The 20,056-nt window shown below is 36.6% G+C and overlaps 1 protein-coding gene across 4 annotated transcripts in view; it reads left to right on the top strand.

Moving 5' to 3' along the window:
* The window catches only part of ERCC6L2 (ERCC excision repair 6 like 2), a 158,844-nt gene that overhangs the window by 56,880 nt on the left and 81,908 nt on the right, over positions 1-20,056 (top strand). For all 4 annotated transcript variants that reach the window (XM_030799801.1, XM_030799859.1, XM_030799767.1 and 1 more), the window contains exon 12: positions 8,002-8,097. In XM_030799801.1, coding sequence (XP_030655661.1) covers positions 8,002-8,097 — 96 coding nt within the window. The remainder of the gene's footprint in view (positions 1-8,001; positions 8,098-20,056) is intronic.

Genomic DNA, 20,056 nt, shown 5'->3' with positions numbered 1-20,056 from the left:
CATTTGGGTTTGAATCGAGACACTTGCTACCTAGGAGACCTTGAACAAATTAATTTTTCTGATTGTCAATTTCCTTGCCTGAAAAATCAGGATATTTTGCTTATAGAAGTCTTTAGAACAGGCCAAGTGTGGTGGCTCATGCCTGTAATCCCAGCACTTTGGGAGGCCAAAACGGGTGGATCACCTGAGGTCAGGAGTTCGAGACCAGCCTGGCTGACATGGTGAAACCCCATCTCTACTAAAAATACAAAATTAGCCAGGTGCAGTGGTTCATGCCTGTAGTCCCAGCTACTCAGGAGGCTGAGACAGGAGAATCGTTTGAACCCAGGAGGTGGAGGCCGCAGTAAGCTGAGATGGTGCCACTGCACTCCAGCCTGGACAAGACAGAGCAAGACTCCATCTCAAAAAAAAAAAAAAAAAAAAGTCTTGAGAACAGAAGAACTAGCATATATGAAAATACCTTGCATAGTTCCTGATATATAGTAGATGCTCAATAAAGGTTAATTTATTTGCATTTTTGATAGAAATTATAGGAGAAAAGATTATTATCATTTTTCTTCCCCTGGATGATTAGCATCCAGTGTAAAGCACTATCTAAGTGTAAGTTGTTTTGTGATACAGTGTAAGCAGCTGATGAGGGAAAACGGCAATGCAAAGCCTCAGAGGAAAGCCTGAAAGACAGCTGGGCTTAGGAAAACAGTTGAGGAAGAGAAAGAAAATCATTGTGTTCTTGGATTTTGGTTTTGCCTTTTCTTTGTAAAAATGTAAAAATTTATCATCGTTGTCTTACAGAGTATTAAATACAGGATATGTAGATCAGATAGTTCAAAACATGGAAAGATCACAATTGTTATTTAAAATCTAATAAATTATATAGGCAGCTGGAATCTTCAACTCAGTATACAAACATTATATACATTCAGTTTTGCCAAAAGTTTCCTTTAGAAATTTTATTCCAAAAGAAATGAGTAGTATGCTGATAGAAAAAATGAATCTAGCAAAACCAATACGTGATTTTTATACTAATGATAAAAACTGCCAAAAAATATGTCTTTAGTGACTTCTCTTCACTGTTACCTTAACCACAGGTCAAGTTAAATGAAGACAAAACTTTTGGCTTCCATTTAAGTGGCAAAAAGACTCTGTAGCATGAATAGTAGGCACAACCTTATTCTTGGTTTTGACTTTCAGAATCATACACTAGTTGACTACAAACAGCTTTCTAAGCAAACCCTATAATTTGAACTACAATGCTTTCTTCATACTTATTAACTTGTGAGGATTAAGTTAAGGATTTGGGATACTATACTGCAAAAGTAAAATTTTCCAGATGATATGAATACCTCTAGGTAGTCTAACACCAGGAGTCATGAGCTTTGAAAGGATCTGGAGAAACATCATTTTCTGTCTCTCATAACATTCCAAAACACTGTCAACTTTCCCAGAAAGATGAGGACTTTTCTTATGCACCCCAAGAGAAAGAGATTCTAAACCACTCTTTTCAAATAAATAATGAGAATCATATTATATGCCTGTTGTTAAAATCCGCCTTTACTGCTTTATTTTGTCTCAATCTCACACCTTTTTGTTCAACTGCTAATATCTTCATGGACCCTTAATGTGCAGCAAGAAAAATAAGAGAATTTTTGCCTTTGAAGAGCAATATAATGCAGTAAATGCTTTACTGGAGTTTATGTCTGAAGATCCATAGGCATTTAAGAAATAGATAGATCAAAAAACCCCATAGAAGGATGGTGATGTTTTAACTGGTTCTTTAGAGATAAGATTTTATTAAAAAGAAAAGGAAAAGCAGGTTTTGGTAAAGGGCATTTTAGGCAGAGAGAATAGCATAGGTACCAAAATGACTAGAGAACTTATGTGTTTAGTGCTTAGGATATGTGGAGGCAACAGCTTGGATGTATGACTACATAGGAGAACTCATGAGTTATTTTAACGAAGCTCAGTTTAATAAAGAGAGTGTAAGTATCCACTCTGTGACAGGCCCTGGAGGAGACAGGTCTCTTAGAGTTTATAACTCAAAAAGTAGAGGGGTACAGGAGGAGTTGTTCGGAAACATGTAAAAGGATAGTTCAATACAGTATGGCGAATGCAGGGTAGGAGGAGGCACAGAGGAGAAAGATTTAGTTCAGGCTTTGTTAATGACACTTGAAGGACAAGGAAAAGTTAGCCAGGCAAATAAGAGAGCAGAGAAAATTGTATGAAGGCAACTTTAAGTGTTTTGGTCACTTGTGGTATAGATATCAAGAATGACTGGTGTGATACCAGCTGCAGAGATGGTAGGCCTGGTCATTGAGGCCTATTGGTCTCTGATGAATAGGAATTAATGGGTTTTAAACTACAAACAGCTTTCTAAGCAAACCCTATAATTTGAACTACAATGCTTTCATAGTTATTAACTTGTAAGGATTAAGTTAAGGATTTGGGGTACTATACTGCAAAAGTAAAATTTTCCAGATGAGTAGTACACTTAGTTCTGTATATTCTGTGCTTAAAATAATTTTTATGTAATGTGAGAATGGGCATGGATGTAAGGTCTGAAGTAAGGGAGGACAATTAGAAGACCAATGAAGTAATACACGCAAGTACAATCTAATAACAGCTCTGAAAAGGGCAGTGGTAATAGGAATCGAGAAGGGACTCGAGGAAAACATTTCTGAGCTAAATATGACAGGACTTGATACTGGTTAGCTTTTAGTGGGAAAGGGAAGTAGTGATGGAGAAGAAGAAGTCTGTAGTGATACTTAGCATAGCTTTTGGCTTTGATGAGTGAGTATATGGGTGGTATCACCAGGAAATAGGTGGAGAAAAAGAACTCTGGGTCCAGGGAAGTATTAGATGTAGCTCATTATAAAATGAGCATTGATGTTATTTCATCTTGTTCTCTTCCTTTTGGAGAGAGAACATGTGGCATCCTGTTGCAGTGTAACTCTTGGCTTTCTCTGTATTCACTATGACAAGCCTGAAGCATATGCGGTAGCACCCTGACTGCCTGCATTGTGATCAACGTGATGGTGCAAGTAATCTGTATTTAAGAACCCATTCTGTGTTAAGGCTATATGGATGTTATTGTTAGCCACATTTTTAAATTAAACTTTTTATTCTGAGATATTTCTAGATTCACAAGTAGTTTTAAGAAATAATACAGAATGATCCCATGCACTCTTTACCCAGTTCCCCCAATGTAATATCTTGTAAAACTGTAGTACATTATCACAACCAGGATACTGATGTTGATACAGTGAAGAGCAGAACATTTCCATCACAAGAATCCCTCATGCTGTCCTTTTATAGTCACATCTACTTTCCTCTCTTCCCTTTCTCCCTGAGCCCTGGAAACTACTAATCTGTTCTCCATTTCTGTAATTTAGAACAACATAATCAAGAATGTTATGTAAAGGGAGTCATAAAGTATGTAACCTTTTGGGATTGGCTTTTTTCACTCAGCATAATTCCTGTAAATTCATCCAGTTGTTGTATGTATCAATGGTTCTTTTCTTTTTATTGCTCTTAGTATTCATGATATGGATACACCACAGTTTGTTTATACATTCGGCTGTTGAAGGGCATCTGAGTTGTTTACAGTTTTCGGCTATGACAGATAAAGCTATTAACATTTGTGTACAGATTTTTGTTTGAACATTAGTTTTCATTCCTCTGGGATAAATGCTAAATAGTGCAACTGCTGCATTATGTGATAGTTGCATATTTCGTTTTATAAGAAATTGCTAAACTGTTTCCAAAGTGGCTATATGGTTTTACATTCCCAACAGCAGTGTGTGAGTGATCAAGTTCCTCTGCATTTTCACTAACTTTTGCTATTGTCACTATTTTTTTTAATTTTAGCCATTCTGATGGGCATATAGAGACATGTCATTGTGGTTTGGATTTGCATTAACCTAATGTCTAATGATATTAAACATCTTTTCATGTGCTTATTGTATAAAGCTGGTGTTAATGCTTCTGTAAATGGTAAAATTCTCCAGTGGAATCATCTGGGCCTGGAGGGGTTATTTTTTTCCCTAAGAGTTTTGAAAATAACATACTCAATTTCTTTAATAGTTATAGAACCAATCAGGTTGTCTGTTTCATTTAGTTGAGTTCAGTGGTTTGCAGTTTTTGAGGAATTGTTTCTCTTCTAACTTGTTGAATTTATGACCATAAAATTTTTTATAGTATTCATTTATCCTTTTAATAGCTGTAGGATCTGTAGTGATATCCCTTGTTTCATTTCTAATATTGGTAATTTGTGCATTCTCTTTTATCTTTGGCATTGCTAGTTCAGCAACGAATCAGCTTTTTTTCACTGATTTTTCTCTGTTATTTTTCTGTATTCAGCTTTATTGATTCTGCTTTTTTATTTATTTCTTTTCTTCTGCTTGCTTTTTTTGCTTCTTTTTCTAGTTTCTTAGGGGGAGGACCTCAGATTATTGGTTTGAGACCTTTAATTTTTTTCTAATATAAGCATTTAGTGTTACAAATTTTCCTAAGCCCTGCTTAGCTGCATCCTACATATTTTGATACGTTGTATTTTCATTTGTGTTACATTATTATTTATTTCTCCTCGTATTTTTTTTCACAGTTTTTTTGGATTTCAGATTTTGTTTGACTTGAGCTATTTAGATGTATGTTGTTTAATTCCCAAGTGTTTGGAATTTTTTTTATTGTCCTCCTGAAGTGTATTGCTAGTTTGATTCCATTATCATTAGAGAACATACTCAGTATAATACCTTTATACTCAGTATATACCAGTATAATTTCAGTTGTTTTAAATTTGTTGAGGTTTGTTTTATGGCCCAGGATTTGGTCTATCTTGGTGAATATTCTATAGGAACCAGGAAAAAGAAGTATGTGTGTTGTGCTGTTCTAGGTGGAGTGTTCTGTGTATGTCATTTAGATCCTGTTGGTTGGTCATTTTGTTCTTTTATATCCTTGCCAATTTTCTCTCTAGGAGTTCTATCAGTTGCTGAATGTGGGATATTGAAATCCTCAACTATAATTGTGCGTTTGTCTGTTTCTCTTTTCAGCTTAGTTAATTTGACTTCATGTATCTTTCAGCTCTGCTGTTTTGGTGCTGTTTGGTGTTTTGGCAGATTGATCTTTTTGTCATTGTGCATTGTCCCTCTTTTCACTATTAACTTTCTTTGCTCTGACATATACTTGGACTAATATTAATATAGGCAGTCTTGCTTTTTTCTTTAATAATTGCCTGGTATATCTTTTATCATCTTTTCACTCTCAACCTAGCTATGTCATCATATTTAAAGTGTTTTGTTTTTTGTGGAGAGCATACTGTTTTTTCAATCTAGCCCGCCAATCTTACAATTTTAAATGGTATATTTAGGCCATTATATTGAAGGTAATTATTGATATTTTTTATTTAACTTTTATCTTTTTATCTCCTGTTTATAGTTCCACTGTTTGTCTTATTTAGACATTTCTTTAGGATTCTGTATTTGTTTATGTATAGTGTTTTTTAGTATATTGCTTTGTGTTGCTTCCTGGTGGTTGCTCTGGGTATTACATTGTACATAGTAACTTCTCACAGTCTACTGGTATACAGGTTTACCAGTTTGAATGAAGCATAGAAATTTTACTTAACATTTAAGCTTCTTTTCCTACTCCACTTTTAAGATATTATTGTCTTAGGTATTTCCTCTACATGCCCTAAGCAGCATATCAGATTGTATTGCAGTTTTCCTTTAACCATGAAATGTGATTTATGAAATCCATGAGAAATAAAATAGTATTTATATCCACCCCTATTTTAACCTATTCTGATCTTCCTCTTTCCTTTCTGTTCTAGTTCCAAGCCTTATTCTGCTTTTTTTTTCCTTATGAACTTTCTAGCCACCAATCTTTTAGGTTAAGTCTGCTGGTAACAGATGCTCTTAGTTTTCCTTAGTCTGAGAATGTCATATTTCCCTTCCCTTTCTGAAGGATATTTTCACTGAATATAGAATTCTTGGTTGACAGTTCCTTTCTTTCAGCACTTGAAAGATAATGCCACTTTCTTCTGATCTCCATGGTTTCTGATGTTTCTCTCTGTTGTTCACATTTCGTAAATGATACTGGTTCTCATCATGCTTACTAATTTTATCTTTTGTCTTTTCCACTGTACTATTCAGCCCATTTGGCAAGTTTTGTATTTCAGCTATTTTTCCGTTCCAAAATTTTTATTTTGCTCTTTATATCCATTTTTGTTTTGTTTGTTTTTGCTGAGACTCAATTTTTTTGTTTGTTTCAAGCATGTTTGTAATTGCTTGTTGAAACATTTTTATGATGGCTTTGTTAAAATTCTTGTCAGGTAATTCCAACATCTGATTCATCTCAGTCTTTTCTTATACAGGCCGTAATTTTCCTGGTTCTTGGTATAAGTGATTTTTTATTGTATCATTGTGTCTTGGACATTTCGAGTGTTGTGTTATGAGACTTTGCATGTGATTTAAATCTTCCATTTTAGTACATCTCCTCTTTGACACCATGCCAGCCAAGTAGGGGTGGAAAGCTAGGTTCCATCTTTGGCCTCTGCTGTTATAGCCTGAGAGGGAAGTGCTTTACTACTGCTCCCACCTGGCGTCCTCTGACACCATGGAGGGAGACCCCGTTATCATTGGGAAGGAAATGAAAGCTCTAGCTCTTCACTCAGTCTTCTCTGATACCACCCCAGCAGGAATCAGTGGTAGTGTCTCATTATAGCCAGGCAAGGGTGGAAGTCTAGCATCCTCATTCAGCCTTTGCTGACTAAGGTAGGGATGGGGCCACAGATTGTTCCTTGGTGTTTGGCAGGAGTAGAGTGGTTATTGTCTCACATTTTTCTGCCTTTCAAGGCTATACCTTTCCTGGTTCTTTGGCTAAAGGGAAAAGGCTCTTCTTGGGATATATATATATTTTTTATAGTCTGACTTTTGGCATTTCCAGCAGCTTGGGATATGTTAAGAACCCAGCTTGTGGTATCTTAAGCAAAAAAGAAAGCTAGACTTTCTTTTCACCCTTTTTTGGGATTTCAGATTTTGTATGACTCATGAGCTATTTAAATGTATGTTGTTTAATTTCCAAGTGTTTGGAATTTATTTTGTTGTCCTCCTGAAATGTATTGCTAGTTTGATTCCATTATTGTTAGAGAACATACTCAGTGTAATACCATTATACTCAGTATATACCAGTATAATTTCAGTTGTTTTAAATTTGTTGAGGTTTGTTTTATGGCCCAGGATTTGGTCTATCTTGGTGAATGTTCTGTAGGAACCAGGAAAAAAAAGTGTGTGTGTTTTGCTGTTCTAGGTGGAGTGTTCTGTGTATGTCATTTAGATCCTGTTGGTTGGTCAGTTTGTTCTTTTATATCCTTGCCAATTTTCTATCTAGGAGTTCCATCAGTTGCTGAATGTGGGACTCATTCAGCTAGGTTTTCTTTTTTGGAAAAGCCATGGAAGCTTTCTTTTTTGGGAAAGCCATTCCTTTTTTTCAGGAAAGCCATGACTCACTGTCATACCATTCCTTAGACCTTGTAGTCCCTAGCCTGCCTATCTTCTCTGTATCTTTCAGAGTTTTATGTTTATTTTCTATGTAACATCCAGAGTTTTAGCTGCACTTGGTGGAAGAATAAGATGTGCATCTATTCCTGAATTGAGTTTTTAAATGTATGTATTACTTTATTTAGCTAGAATGTACTAACAGTTTTTAAAAATTATGTTAGGAAAATCTTGCAGAAGTAGTATTTGAGTATCAAAAAAAAGTAAAAACTAGCACAAACTATTTATGTGGGCTCTAATGACCAGATTTTTAGGGATTTTCTAGAGTGGTAGAAATAAAATTGTGCCTTAAATATTTAATTTGTGGCATATTTGTATTTTAATCACCACCTTACTTTGATGAAATTAATGCAATATTGTACTGTTTTGGCTATAGAAACCTGGCACAGTTGAGTTATAGCACAACAATTAGTTTTTGCTGTTGTAATGTGCTTTTTTTTTTTCTCTTCAGGGCTGGTGGACTAGGCCTCAATTTTGTCGGTGCCAATGTTGTTGTATTATTTGATCCTACTTGGAATCCAGCCAATGATCTTCAAGCCATTGACAGGTATAATACTGACAAAATTTAAAGTGATCTGCAAATACTTTTAATCTAAAAATACTCTTGAACTTTTAAGGTTGCTTATACTATGACTATGATTAGAAGAAAGGGGGAAACTTGTAAAAACATACATTTAATATAATCCTGACCTTCTCAATCCAGATAATAGTCCAAAAATAGCCATTTTTCATCCATCTCAGAATCCTATTAATATGACAGAAATAACTTAAGAAGAAAGAATAAATTCCTAATACTGCAGGAAAATAGCATAGTTCTGTACTAGTAGATCAGAAGTTTTGAGAAACTCCTGGAAGATAGAAAGGAAGTAGAATCTGTGATCAAGATATCAGCAGAGAAATACTACAATCCAAAGTCTGCAGGAAAGAATACAGAAATTTTAAGCATGGGGTTGCAACCACAGTATGTGGGAGTAGACAGAGTGCATCCTTCTGGGGAATTGATAATGTCCTGACTCTAATACAAATTCCCCTCTGACACCCTACTTTACAGAGAGATTGGCTGTAACAGGTACTCTTTGATTAAAGCTGAAAGAATAATTTTACGCATTTTATAAATAAATGGGGAATCTGACTGTAGAAAGCTTCCTAGAATGGATGCTGGAACCAGATCATAAAGCCAGAGCCAAGCCTGAAGTACTTCCAGTTCTCCCCAGGACATGAAAAAGGGAAATACACGTGTTACCTGCATGGAAACACAGACCGGCTTTCCAGTGATTCACCTAGTCATCATTTTAATTATGAATGGGAAATGAAGAATTATGAAGCATTTTAATAAAATTAGCCTAGCAAGAAAGCAAAGGACAAAGGTGAAAAACAGACATTGAAGGGAATAAAATAAGAATAGGATGCCAAGGAAAAAAGTACATAAAAAACCAAATTAGTTCTTATAAATTAAAATTTTTGCCAAAATAAAATAACTCAGTAGAAGGTCTGAAAAAAAAAAATGGAGAGGGCTAATGGAAAAATGGAGAAGGATATGGAAGATAAAAGGAATGAATATTTTCAAACATAAAGTCAAGTAATAAATAGATGTGAAATATGAGTAAAGAGAAATTGAGGAAAAATCCCAGAAGTCATCATCTATGTATTCCAGAAATAATGAACAGAGAGACTGGAGGACGGGAGATAATTGATGACATGATTGGAGAAAATTATTATTAATTTTGAAGGGGCATTTAGTGTGAAGTAGGAATAATGACTGAGAGAGAAAACATACATGTTAGTAATATTTCTACGTTTCAAAGATAAAGAGAAGGGCTAAAAGGTTCCAGAGTGAGAAACAGGGAGAGAATGATTTATAAAAACTGCAACAAAAAGGAAAAGACACATTGTTAACAAAGAAATGAGAATCAGACTTGATTCAGCAGATCAGACTTTGAAGAACATACATTTCATCAGCATTATAGGATTCTAGATGACAACAGAGTTGTCAATGTGAAAAAATTTATATGGCTATATGTGAAAGAAAATTATTTTGACTTGTATTTACAATTTGTGGCTAAAATTTTAAGTCTAAAAAATTACTGGGAGTGTGGCTGATAGGCTTCATGCAGTTATAAAGAAAGAATTCCCCGAAATACGAAGGGATGGTATGAAAAAATTAGTAACAAGAACTAAAATGTTATATAATGTTGATAAAATGTCAGAATAAGGGTAGAGGGGGGTAAAGTTGTCTTAGAATTGTTTTTTTCCTCAGGAAAGGACCAGGATACCCTGGTCAGTTCTCAAATTGTATGCCAAAAAATGTTTTTAAATGCTAGCAAAAAATTTAAGGGCAACAACTAAAAGAGTGAGTTATAATAATTACCTGGTACAATTTTCAAAAACACAGATGCTCAAACTCCACCCTGCAGGCGTTCTGTTTATGTAGATGTAGAATGGGACTCAACATTCTACATTTTAAAAAACACCCAGGTTGTGGATCAAAGGACACTATCAACAGAGAAAAAAGGCAGTCTACAGAATGGGAGAAAATATTTGCAAATCACATATCTGATAAAGTATTAATATCTAGAATATAAAAAGAACTCCTAAAACTCAACAACAACAAAAAACACAATCCAATCTAACAATGAATAGGACATTTCTCCAAGGAAGGTATACAAGATATATAAGTGGCCATTAAGCACATGAAGAGATGCTCAGCATCACTAATCATTAGGGAAATGCATATCAGAACTATAATGAGATACAACTTCACACACATTGGGATGACTATTATAAAAATAAAAGCAACAACAGAAAACAACAAGTCCTAGTTTAGGATACGGAGAAATTAGAACCCTTGTGCATTGTTGATGGAAATGTCAAGTGGCACAGCTGCTGTGGAAAACAGCATGGTGGTTCCTCAAAAAATTAAATGTAAAATTACCATATGATCCAGCAATTGCACTTCCACTTTGGGTATATACCAAGAAGAATTGAAAGCAGAGACTTGAAGAGATATTTGTACACTCATGTTCATAGCACCTATATTCACAATAGGTAAAATGTGGAAGCAACTCAAGTGTCTGTTGATGGATGAATGGATAAACAAAATACAGTATATGCATAAAATGGAATACTATTCAGCCTTAAAAAGAAATGAAATTCTGATAAATGCTACAACATAGAGAAACCTTGACGACATTATGCTACATGAAATAAGCCAGATAGGAAAAGACAAATATTGTATGATTCTACTTATATGAAATACCTGGAATAGTCAAATCCATAGAGATAGAAAGTAGAACGGTGCTTATTAGGGGACAAGGATAGGGAGGAATGGGGAATTATTGTGTAATGGGCATCGAATTTCAGTTTAGGATAATAAAAAAGTTGTAGCAATGGATAGTGGTGATGGCTGGAAAACAGAATTTACTTAATGCCATTGGACTGTACTCTTAAAAATAGCTAAAATGGTAAATCATGTGTTGTATGTTTTGCCACAATTAATTTTAAAAGCCACCCACGGTGATTATGATACAATTGGTTCTCAACTCCACTTTGAAAAACACTGGATATTAGGTGTATCAGGGGAAATTCAGCCAGATATCGGGCGAAATTCACCCCAATATTTCACATAGGTTCTTTTCTATTTTCCCTAAGTGTCAGCCCGTCTGAGAAATAAAGAGACAGAGTACAAAAGAGAGAAATTTTAAAGCTGGGTGTCCGGGGGAGACATCACATGTCGGCAGGTTCCATGATGCCCCCTGAGCCGCAAAACCAGCAAGTTTTTATTAGCGATTTTCAAAAGGGGACGGAGTGTACGAATAGGGTGTGGGTCACAGAGATCACATGCTTCGCAAGGTAATAAGATATCACAAGGCAAATGGAGGCAGGGCGAGACCACAGGACCACAGGACAGGTGCAAAATTAAAGTTACTAATGAAGTTTCAGGCACACATTGTCATTGATAACATCTTATCAGGAGACAGGGTTTGAGAGCAGACAACCGGTCTGACCAAAATTTATTAGGTGGGAATTTCCTTGTCCTAATAAGCCTGGGAGTGCAACAGGAGACTGGGGCTTATTTCATCCCTACAGCGGCGACCATGAAAGACGGCCACCTCCGAAGTGGCCATTTCAGAGGCCTACCCTCAGGGACGCATTCTCTTTCTCAGGGATGTTCCTTGCTGAGAAAAAGAATTCAGCGATATTTCCCCCATTTGCTTTTGAAAGAAGAGAAATATGGCTCTGTTCCGCCTGGCTCACCGGCAGTCAGAGTTTAAGGTTATCTCTCTTGTTCCCTGAACTTTGCTGTTATCGTGTTCTTTTTTCAAGGTGCCCAGATTTCATATTGTTTAAACACACATGCTGTACAAACAATTTGTGCAGTTAGCGCAATCATCACAGGGTCCTGAGGCGACACTCATCCTTCTCAGCTTACAAAGATGATGGGATTAAGAGATTAAAGACAGGCATAGGAAATGACAAGGGTATTGATTGGGAAAGTGATAAGTGTCCATGAAATCTTCACAATTTATGTTCAGAGATTGAAGGAAAGACAGGTGTAAGAAATTATAGAAGTGTTAATTTGGGTAACTAATAAATGTCCATGAAATCTTCACAATTTATGTTCTGCCATGGCTTCAGCCAGTCCCTCCGTTCAGGGTCCCTGACTTCCCGCAACAAGTGTAAAACTTCCAAAAGAAATAAGAGTATCAAGAAAATGTAATTATTTTAGTACATGATAGGAAATACATAGTTGTGTTGGGAAGATGGAGGAAACTCAGAAAGCATGACCAATGAAGTGTCAGAACTAAATCCAAACATAAGTATGGATATGTTGAGACTCTTTTTAGAAAGAAGGAAAAAAGTGGGGCTGGCAGAAAGGAAAAATTAGACTCAGGTTTATGCTTATTATGAAACATATATGTAAATAAAAAAGATACAGGAAGTTGAAAATAAGATAAAAAAATCAAATCAGGGAGATGGTAACAAAAATTAAGAATGGATGGCAATGTTAATATCAAATTATTAATAGAATTCAAGACAAAAGGCATTAAGCAAAACAAAGAGGGCCACAGTCCACTAGGAAGTTGTAATAGTCATTACATAACAAAGCCAAAACTCATATATGATTAGAAACAGACAAATCCACAACTATAATGGGAAACTCCATATTCCTCTCTTAAAAAATAATAAATTAGCCGGGCACGGTGGCTCACGCCTGTAATCTCAGCACTTTGGGAGGCCAGCGTGGGCGGATCACAAGGTCAGGTGATCAAGACCATCCTGGCTAACACGGTGAAACTCCATCTCTACTAAAAATATAAAAAATTAGCCAGGTGTGGTGGCAGGCACCTGTAGTCCCAGCTACTCGGGAGGCTGGGGCAGGAGAATGGCATGAACCCGGGAGGCGGAGCTTGCAGTGAGCTGAGATTGGGCCACTCCAGCCTGGGTGACAGAGTGAGACCCCATCTCAAAAAAATAAAATAAATAATTATAAATCCACTAGGCTAAATAAGTGTATAAATTACTTGAATAAAAGTTATCTACCATAATTTAATAACTGTATACAGACACATCTCATTTTATTGCACTTCACTTTATTGTGCTTCACAGATAATTACCTTATTTACAAATTGAAGGTTTGTGGAGATTTTGAGTCAAGCAAGTCTTCCAGCACCATTTTTCCAACGGCATATGCTCACTTGTGTCTCTGTGAGAATGTAATTCTCACTTTATTTCAAATTTTTTCATTATCATATCTGTGATGGTGATCTGTGATCACTGATCTTTGAAGTTACTATTGTATTTGTTTTAGGACACCATGAACCATGCCCCTATAAGAAGATGAACTTAATTGGTAGATGTGTGTGTTCTGACTGCTCCGCTTACTGGCCATTCCCCTGTCTCATTCCCTCTCTTGGGCCTCCCTCTTCCCTGAGACACAGTATTTAAATTAGGCCAATTAGTAACTCTGCAATGGCCTTTAAGTGGTCAAGTGAAAGGAAGAGTTGCATGTCTCTCACTTTACATCGAAAGCTAAAAATGATTAAGCTTAGTGAGGAGGGCATGTTGAAAGCCAGGATGGGCCAAAAGCTAACAGTTGGCCAAGTTGTGAATGCAAAGGAAAAGTTTTTGAAGGAAATTAAAAGTGCTACTCCAGTGAACACATGAATGACAAGAGCACCAAACAGCCTTATTGCTGATACAAAGAAAGTGGTCTGGATCAAAGATCAAACCAGCCACAGCATTCCATTAAACCACAGCCTAATCCAGAGCAAGGCTCTAACACACTTAGTTCTTTGAAGGCTGAGAGACACAAGGAAGTAGCAGAAGAAAAGTTTGAAGCTGCAGGGATTGGTTCATGATGTTTAAGGAAAGCAGCCACCTCCATAACAAAAAAGTGCAAGGTAAAGCAGCAAGTGTTGATGTAGAAAAGCTGCAGCAAGTTATCCAGAAGATCTAGCTAAGATCATTGTTGAAGGTACCTACATTAAACAACAGACTTTCAGTGAGAACAAAACAACCTTATATTGGAAGATGTCATTGAGGACTGTAGTCACTAAAGAGGAGAGTCAATACCTGGCTTCAAAAGATAGGATGACTCTCTTGTTAGAGACTAATGCAGCTGGTGACTTTAACTTAAAGCCAGTGCTCATTTACCATTCTGAAAATCTTAGGGCCTTTAAAAGTTATGCTAACTCTACTCTGCCTGTGCTTTATAAAATGGAACAACAAAGCCTGGATAACACCATATCTCTTTACAGGATGGTTTACTGAATATTTTAATCCCACTATTGAGACCTACTGCTCAGAAAAAAAAAAAGATTTCTTTCCAAATATTACTGCTTACTGACAATGCCACTAGTCACCCAAGTGTTCTGATGGAGATATATATACAAGGAGATTAATGTTGTTTATGCAGTAACACAACATCCATTCTGCAGCCCATGGATCAAGTTGTACTTTTGACTTTGAACTCTTATTATTTAAGAAATAACATTTTGTAATGCTATTGCTGTCATATATAGTGATTTCTCTGATGGATCTGGTCAAAGTCTATTAAAAACCTTCTGGAAAGGATCCACTATTCTAGATACCATTTAAGAACATTTGTGATTCATGAGAAGAGGTCAAAATATCAAACAGGAGTTTGGAAGAAGTTGATTCCAACCCTCATGGATGACTTTGAGGAGTTTGACTTTAGTAGAGGAAGTAATTCCAGATGTGGTGGAAATAGAGAACTAGAATTAGAAACAAAGCCTGACGATGTGACTAAATTGTTGCAATCTCATGATAAAACTTCAATGAGGTCAGGCACAGTGGCTTATGCCTGTAATCCCAACATTTTGGGAGGCCAAGGTGGGTGGATCACTTGAGGTCAGGAGTTTCAGACCAGCCTGGCCAACATGGTCAAACCCCATCTCTACTAAAATTACTAAAATTAGCCAGGCGTGGTGGTGTGCGCCTGTGGTCCCAGCTACTCAGAAGGCTGAGAATCGTTTGAACCCAGGAGGTGGAGGCTGCAGTTAGCCAAGATGGCAGCATACCCAGACAGGATGTATACCCAGAAATGACCTGAGAAGACTTTTAGCCTTCACCCCATGTTATTCCCAAGGCTCAAGACACACCTTGCTAATTAGTGAAGGTCTTCCATACCAGTTTGCAAAGACTGGGGGAGTTGGCTGTCTTTCTAAATGGTAGTTTTCAAGAAAAGACCACAAGACATTAAAAAAAGAAAAGAAAGAAAATGAAAATACAGCTCATTCAGAGTAACAAAATAAATCTCCAGAAACTAACTGTCCCTGAAGCAAAACAGGCATTGGCGCTACTAGACAAAGACTTTACAACAAGTGTCTTAAATACTCCAAGAGTGAAAGTAAAACACAGAGAACTAGTGAGGAAAAGGATATATGAGCAAGATGAGAATATCAACAAAGAGATAGAAATTAAAAAAAAAAGAGAGAACCAAACAAATTCTGGACATGAAATTCAATTTTGAAATTGAAAAATTCTCTAGAGGAGTTCAACAGCAGACCAAAATAGGGAGAAAAAGTCTGCAAACTTGAAGATAGGTTATTTAAAATTACTTAATCTGAGGAGCAAAACAAAAAGGGAAAGTGAACATATGGGACATTATCAAATGGACCAATATGTACATTATGGAGGCTCAGAAGAAAGAGAAAAGGACAAAAGGGTAGATTAAGAAATAATGAAAAGCTCTCCAAATTTGAGGGAAAATATGGATATACAAATACAAGAAGGTCAACCAAGTCTAGATAGTATAAACCCAGTGAGATCCACACTGTGGCACCTTATAATCAAACTGTCCACAAAGAGAGCATCTTGAAAGCATCAAGAGAAAAGCAACATGTCATGTACAAGGAATTTCCGTGAAGATTATCAGTGGATTTGTCAGTAGAAACTTTGCAATCCAGAAGGCAGTGGGATGATATATTTAATGTATTGGGGAAAAAAAAATAAACTGTCAACTGAGAAACAAAAAGTGTTTACCGAGAATTTTATGTTGGGCAAAACTGCCCTTCAAAAATGAGGGTTAAGATATTTGCAGACAGGCAAAAGCTTGAGGGAGTTCATTACCAGTAGACCAGCCCTGTAAGAAATCCTATCCCTGGTGTGGTGGCTCACGCCTGTAATCCCAGCAGTTTGGGAGGCCAAGGTGGGTGGATCATGAGTTCAGGAGTTCAAGACCAGCCTGGTCAAGATGGTGAAACCGCGTCTCTACTAAAAATACAAAAATTAGCCAGGCATGGTGGCAGGCGCCTATAATCCCAGCTACTCGGGAGGCTGACGCAGAGAATTGCTTGAACCTGGGAGGCGGAGCTTGCAGTGAGCCGAGATTGCGACACTGCACTCCAGCCTGGGCGACAGAGTGAGACTCCATCTCAAAAAAAAAAAAAACAAAAACAAATCCTAAAGGGAGACCTTCAAGATGAAATGAAAGGACACTAGACAGTAACTCAAAGTCATACAAAAATATAAAGGTCTCCAGTTAAGGTAAGTACATGGACAAATATAAATACCAATATCATAATTTTGGCTTATAACTCTGCTTTTTTTATTTTCTACAGGATTTAAAAGACACATGCATAAAATAATTATAAATCTATGTTGACAAGTACATTGATATCAATGTAAAATCAATTGATTTAAGGTTGTTATAACTTTAGGATGTTATATGTAATCCCTATGGTAACCACAACAAAAAATATCTAAAGTATATGTAAAAGGAAATGAGAAAGGAATAAAAATATGTCACTAAAAAACACCAATTAAACACAAAGGAAGACAGTAATGGAGGAATTTAGGGGCAAAATAGTTATAAGACATATGGAAAATAAATACAGTGGCAAAAATGAGTTCTTCCCTATTCTTAATTATTTCAAATGTAAATGGATCAAATTCCATAATTAAAAGATGTAGATTGGCAGAACAGATTTAAAAAGCAGTGTCCAACTATATGCTATGCATAAGAGACTGACTTTAGGTCCAAGAATATACACAGGTTGAAAATAAAAGCATGGAAAAAGATATTTCATGCAAATAGCAACCAAAAGAGAACAGGAGTGGTTGTATTAATATTAGACAAAATAGACTTCAAGTCAACAACTGTTAGAAGAGAAGAAAGACAGTATCTGATGGTAAAAAGTGGATTCACCAAGGAGATTTAACAATTATATACATAAATTCAACAAACAATAGAGCCCCAAAGTGTACAAAGCAAACATTGACAGAATTGAAGGAAGAAATAGCTCTGCAGTAATAATGGGAGACTTCAATACCCGACTTTCATAATAGGTAAAACATTCAGACAGAAGATCAATAAGTGAGGAGAGGATTTGAACAGCAATATAGACAAATTGGACCTAACAGAGATACATAGAATTTTCCTTCCAACAACAGCAGAATACATATTTTTCTTAAGTACACAATGAACACTCTCCAGGATAAATCATGTGTTAGGCCACAAAACAAGTTTTTAATACATTTTAAAAGATTGAAATCATTCATTTTTTTCCAGTCGCAATACAATGAAACTAGAAATCAACAGCGGAAGAAAAATTGAAAAATTCACAAGTATGTGGAAGTTAAACAACACACGCTTAACGGAAGGGTTGAAGAAGAATTCACAAGGGAAGTTAGAAAATAGCTTGAAACAAATGAAAACACACACCACAACTTACAGGATGCAGCAAAAGTAATGCTAAGAGGGAAATTTATAGCTGTAAATGCTTACATTAAAAAAGAATAAAGGTCTAAATCAACAATTAACTTTCCACCTTAAGGAGCTAGGAAAAGGAAAAACCCCCAGAGCTAGCCAGAGGAAGGAAATAACAAATATTAGAACAGAGATAAGTAAAACAAAGAATAGAAAAACAACAGAGGCAGTCAGTGAAACCAAGAGTTGGTTGTTTGAAAAGATCAAGAAAATGGTGGATAAATCTTTAGCTAGATTGACTAAGAGAAAAGAAAGAAGACTCAAATAATTAACATCAAAAATGAAAGGGGACATTGCTACTGATTTTACAGAAATAAAAAGGAGTTCAAGAGAGTACTGTGAACATTTGTATACCAACAAATTGAATAGTCTACGTGAAATGGATGAATTGCTAGAAATACACAACCTAGGAAGAATGTAATGAAGACATAGAAAACCTGAATATAACTATAACTGTGTAAGGAGATTGAATCAGTAATCAAAAACCTCCCAATAAAGTAAAGCCCAGGACCTTAAGGCTTTGCTGATTAATTCTACCAAGCATTTAAAGAATTTGCACCAATCCAGCCGGGCACGGTGGCTCACACCTGTAATCCCAGCATTTTAGGAGGCCGAGGCGCGTGGATCACGAGTTCAGGAGTTCGAGACCATCCTGGCCAACACGGTGAAACCCTGTCTCTACTAAAAATACAAAAATTAGCTGGGCGTGGTGGTGTGTGCTTGTAATCCCAGCTACTCAGGAGACTGAGGCAGGAGAATAGCTTGAACCAGGGAGTTGGAGGTTGCAGTGAGCCGAGATCAAACCATTGCACTCCAGCCTGGCAGCAGAGTGAGACTCCGTCTTAAAAAAAAAAAAAAAAAAGAATTTGCACCAATCCTTCTCAAATGCTTCCAGAAAACTGAAGAGGAAGAAACACATTCCAGTTAATTCTATAAGGCCAGCATTACCCCAATACCAAAATCAAAGACTCTACAAGAAAGAAAACTACAGACCAATAATCCTTATGAATGTTAATGCAAAAATACTCAGTAAAATGCCAGCAAACTGAATTCAGCAGCATATTGAAAGGATGATACACAAAGTAGGATTTATTCCTGGAATTCAAAAACAGTTCAACATCCCACAAAAATCAGTGTAATATGCCACATTAACAAATAAAGGAAAAAAGACACATAATCATTTCATTGATGCAGAAGAAGCATTTGACAAAATTCAACATCTTTTTAAAGATGACAAAAACAACACATTAAAAATAAAAGAAAACAAGCCAGGCGTGTTGGCTTGCGCCTCTTGAGGTCAGGAGTTCAAGGCCCGCCTGACCAACATGATGAAACCCCGTCTCTACAAAAAAATATAAAAATTAGCCAGCATGGTGGTGCATGCCTGTAGTCCCAGCTGCTTGCTTGGTTGGCCAAGGCATGAGAATCACTTAAGCCCGGGAGACAGAGGTTGCAGTTTGCTGCAGAGATTGCAACACTGCGCTCCAGCCTGGGCGACAGTGATTCCGTCTCAATAAAAAAGAAAACTACTTGAACATGTAAGGTCATTTATGAAAAACCCAGAGCTAACATCATACTCGGTGTCATGATTGAATTGTTTTTCCTCTAATATCAGCTACAAAGAATGGATACCTGTTTTTGCCAGAAAAGGACAAAGATTGTATGATTTCCTGTTGCACCTAGAGTCATCAAATTCACAAAGACAGAAAAGAGAATGGTAGTTACTAGTAGCTGGGGGACTAGGGAATGGGGAGTTATTGTTTAATGAGTACAGAGTTTCAGTTTGGAAAGTGTAGCTATATAGGTGTTATAGTTGCATAACAGTGTGGATATACCTAATGCCACTTAACTGTACACTTAAAAATGCTTAAAATGATTAAATTTTTTGTTTTGTATATTTTGCCACGATAAGAGGAAATCAAGAGAGAAAAACTTGCTATTTAGAAATAACAATGAGGCCGGTTGCAGTGGCTCACGCCTGTAATCCCAGCACTTTGGGAAGCTGAGGTGAGCGGATCATGAGATCAGGAGATCAAGACCATCCTGGCTAACAAGGTGAAACCCTGTCTCTACTAAAAATACAAAAAATTAGCCAGGCGTGGTGTTGGGCACCTGTAGTCCCAGCTACTTGGGAGGCTGAGGCAGGAGAATGGTGTGAACCGGGAGGCAGAGCTTGCAGTGAGCCTAGATCGAGCCACTGCATTCCAGCCTGGGCGACAGAGTGAGACTCCATCTCAAAACAAAAACAAAACAAAAAAAAAAACAATGAAATTAC

The sequence above is a fragment of the Nomascus leucogenys genome, chromosome 1a (assembly GCF_006542625.1).
Source record: "Nomascus leucogenys isolate Asia chromosome 1a, Asia_NLE_v1, whole genome shotgun sequence".
Lineage (NCBI taxonomy): Eukaryota > Metazoa > Chordata > Mammalia > Primates > Hylobatidae > Nomascus > Nomascus leucogenys.
Note: the sequence above shows the minus strand (reverse complement) of the source record. Positions and strands in the feature narration are given on the sequence as shown.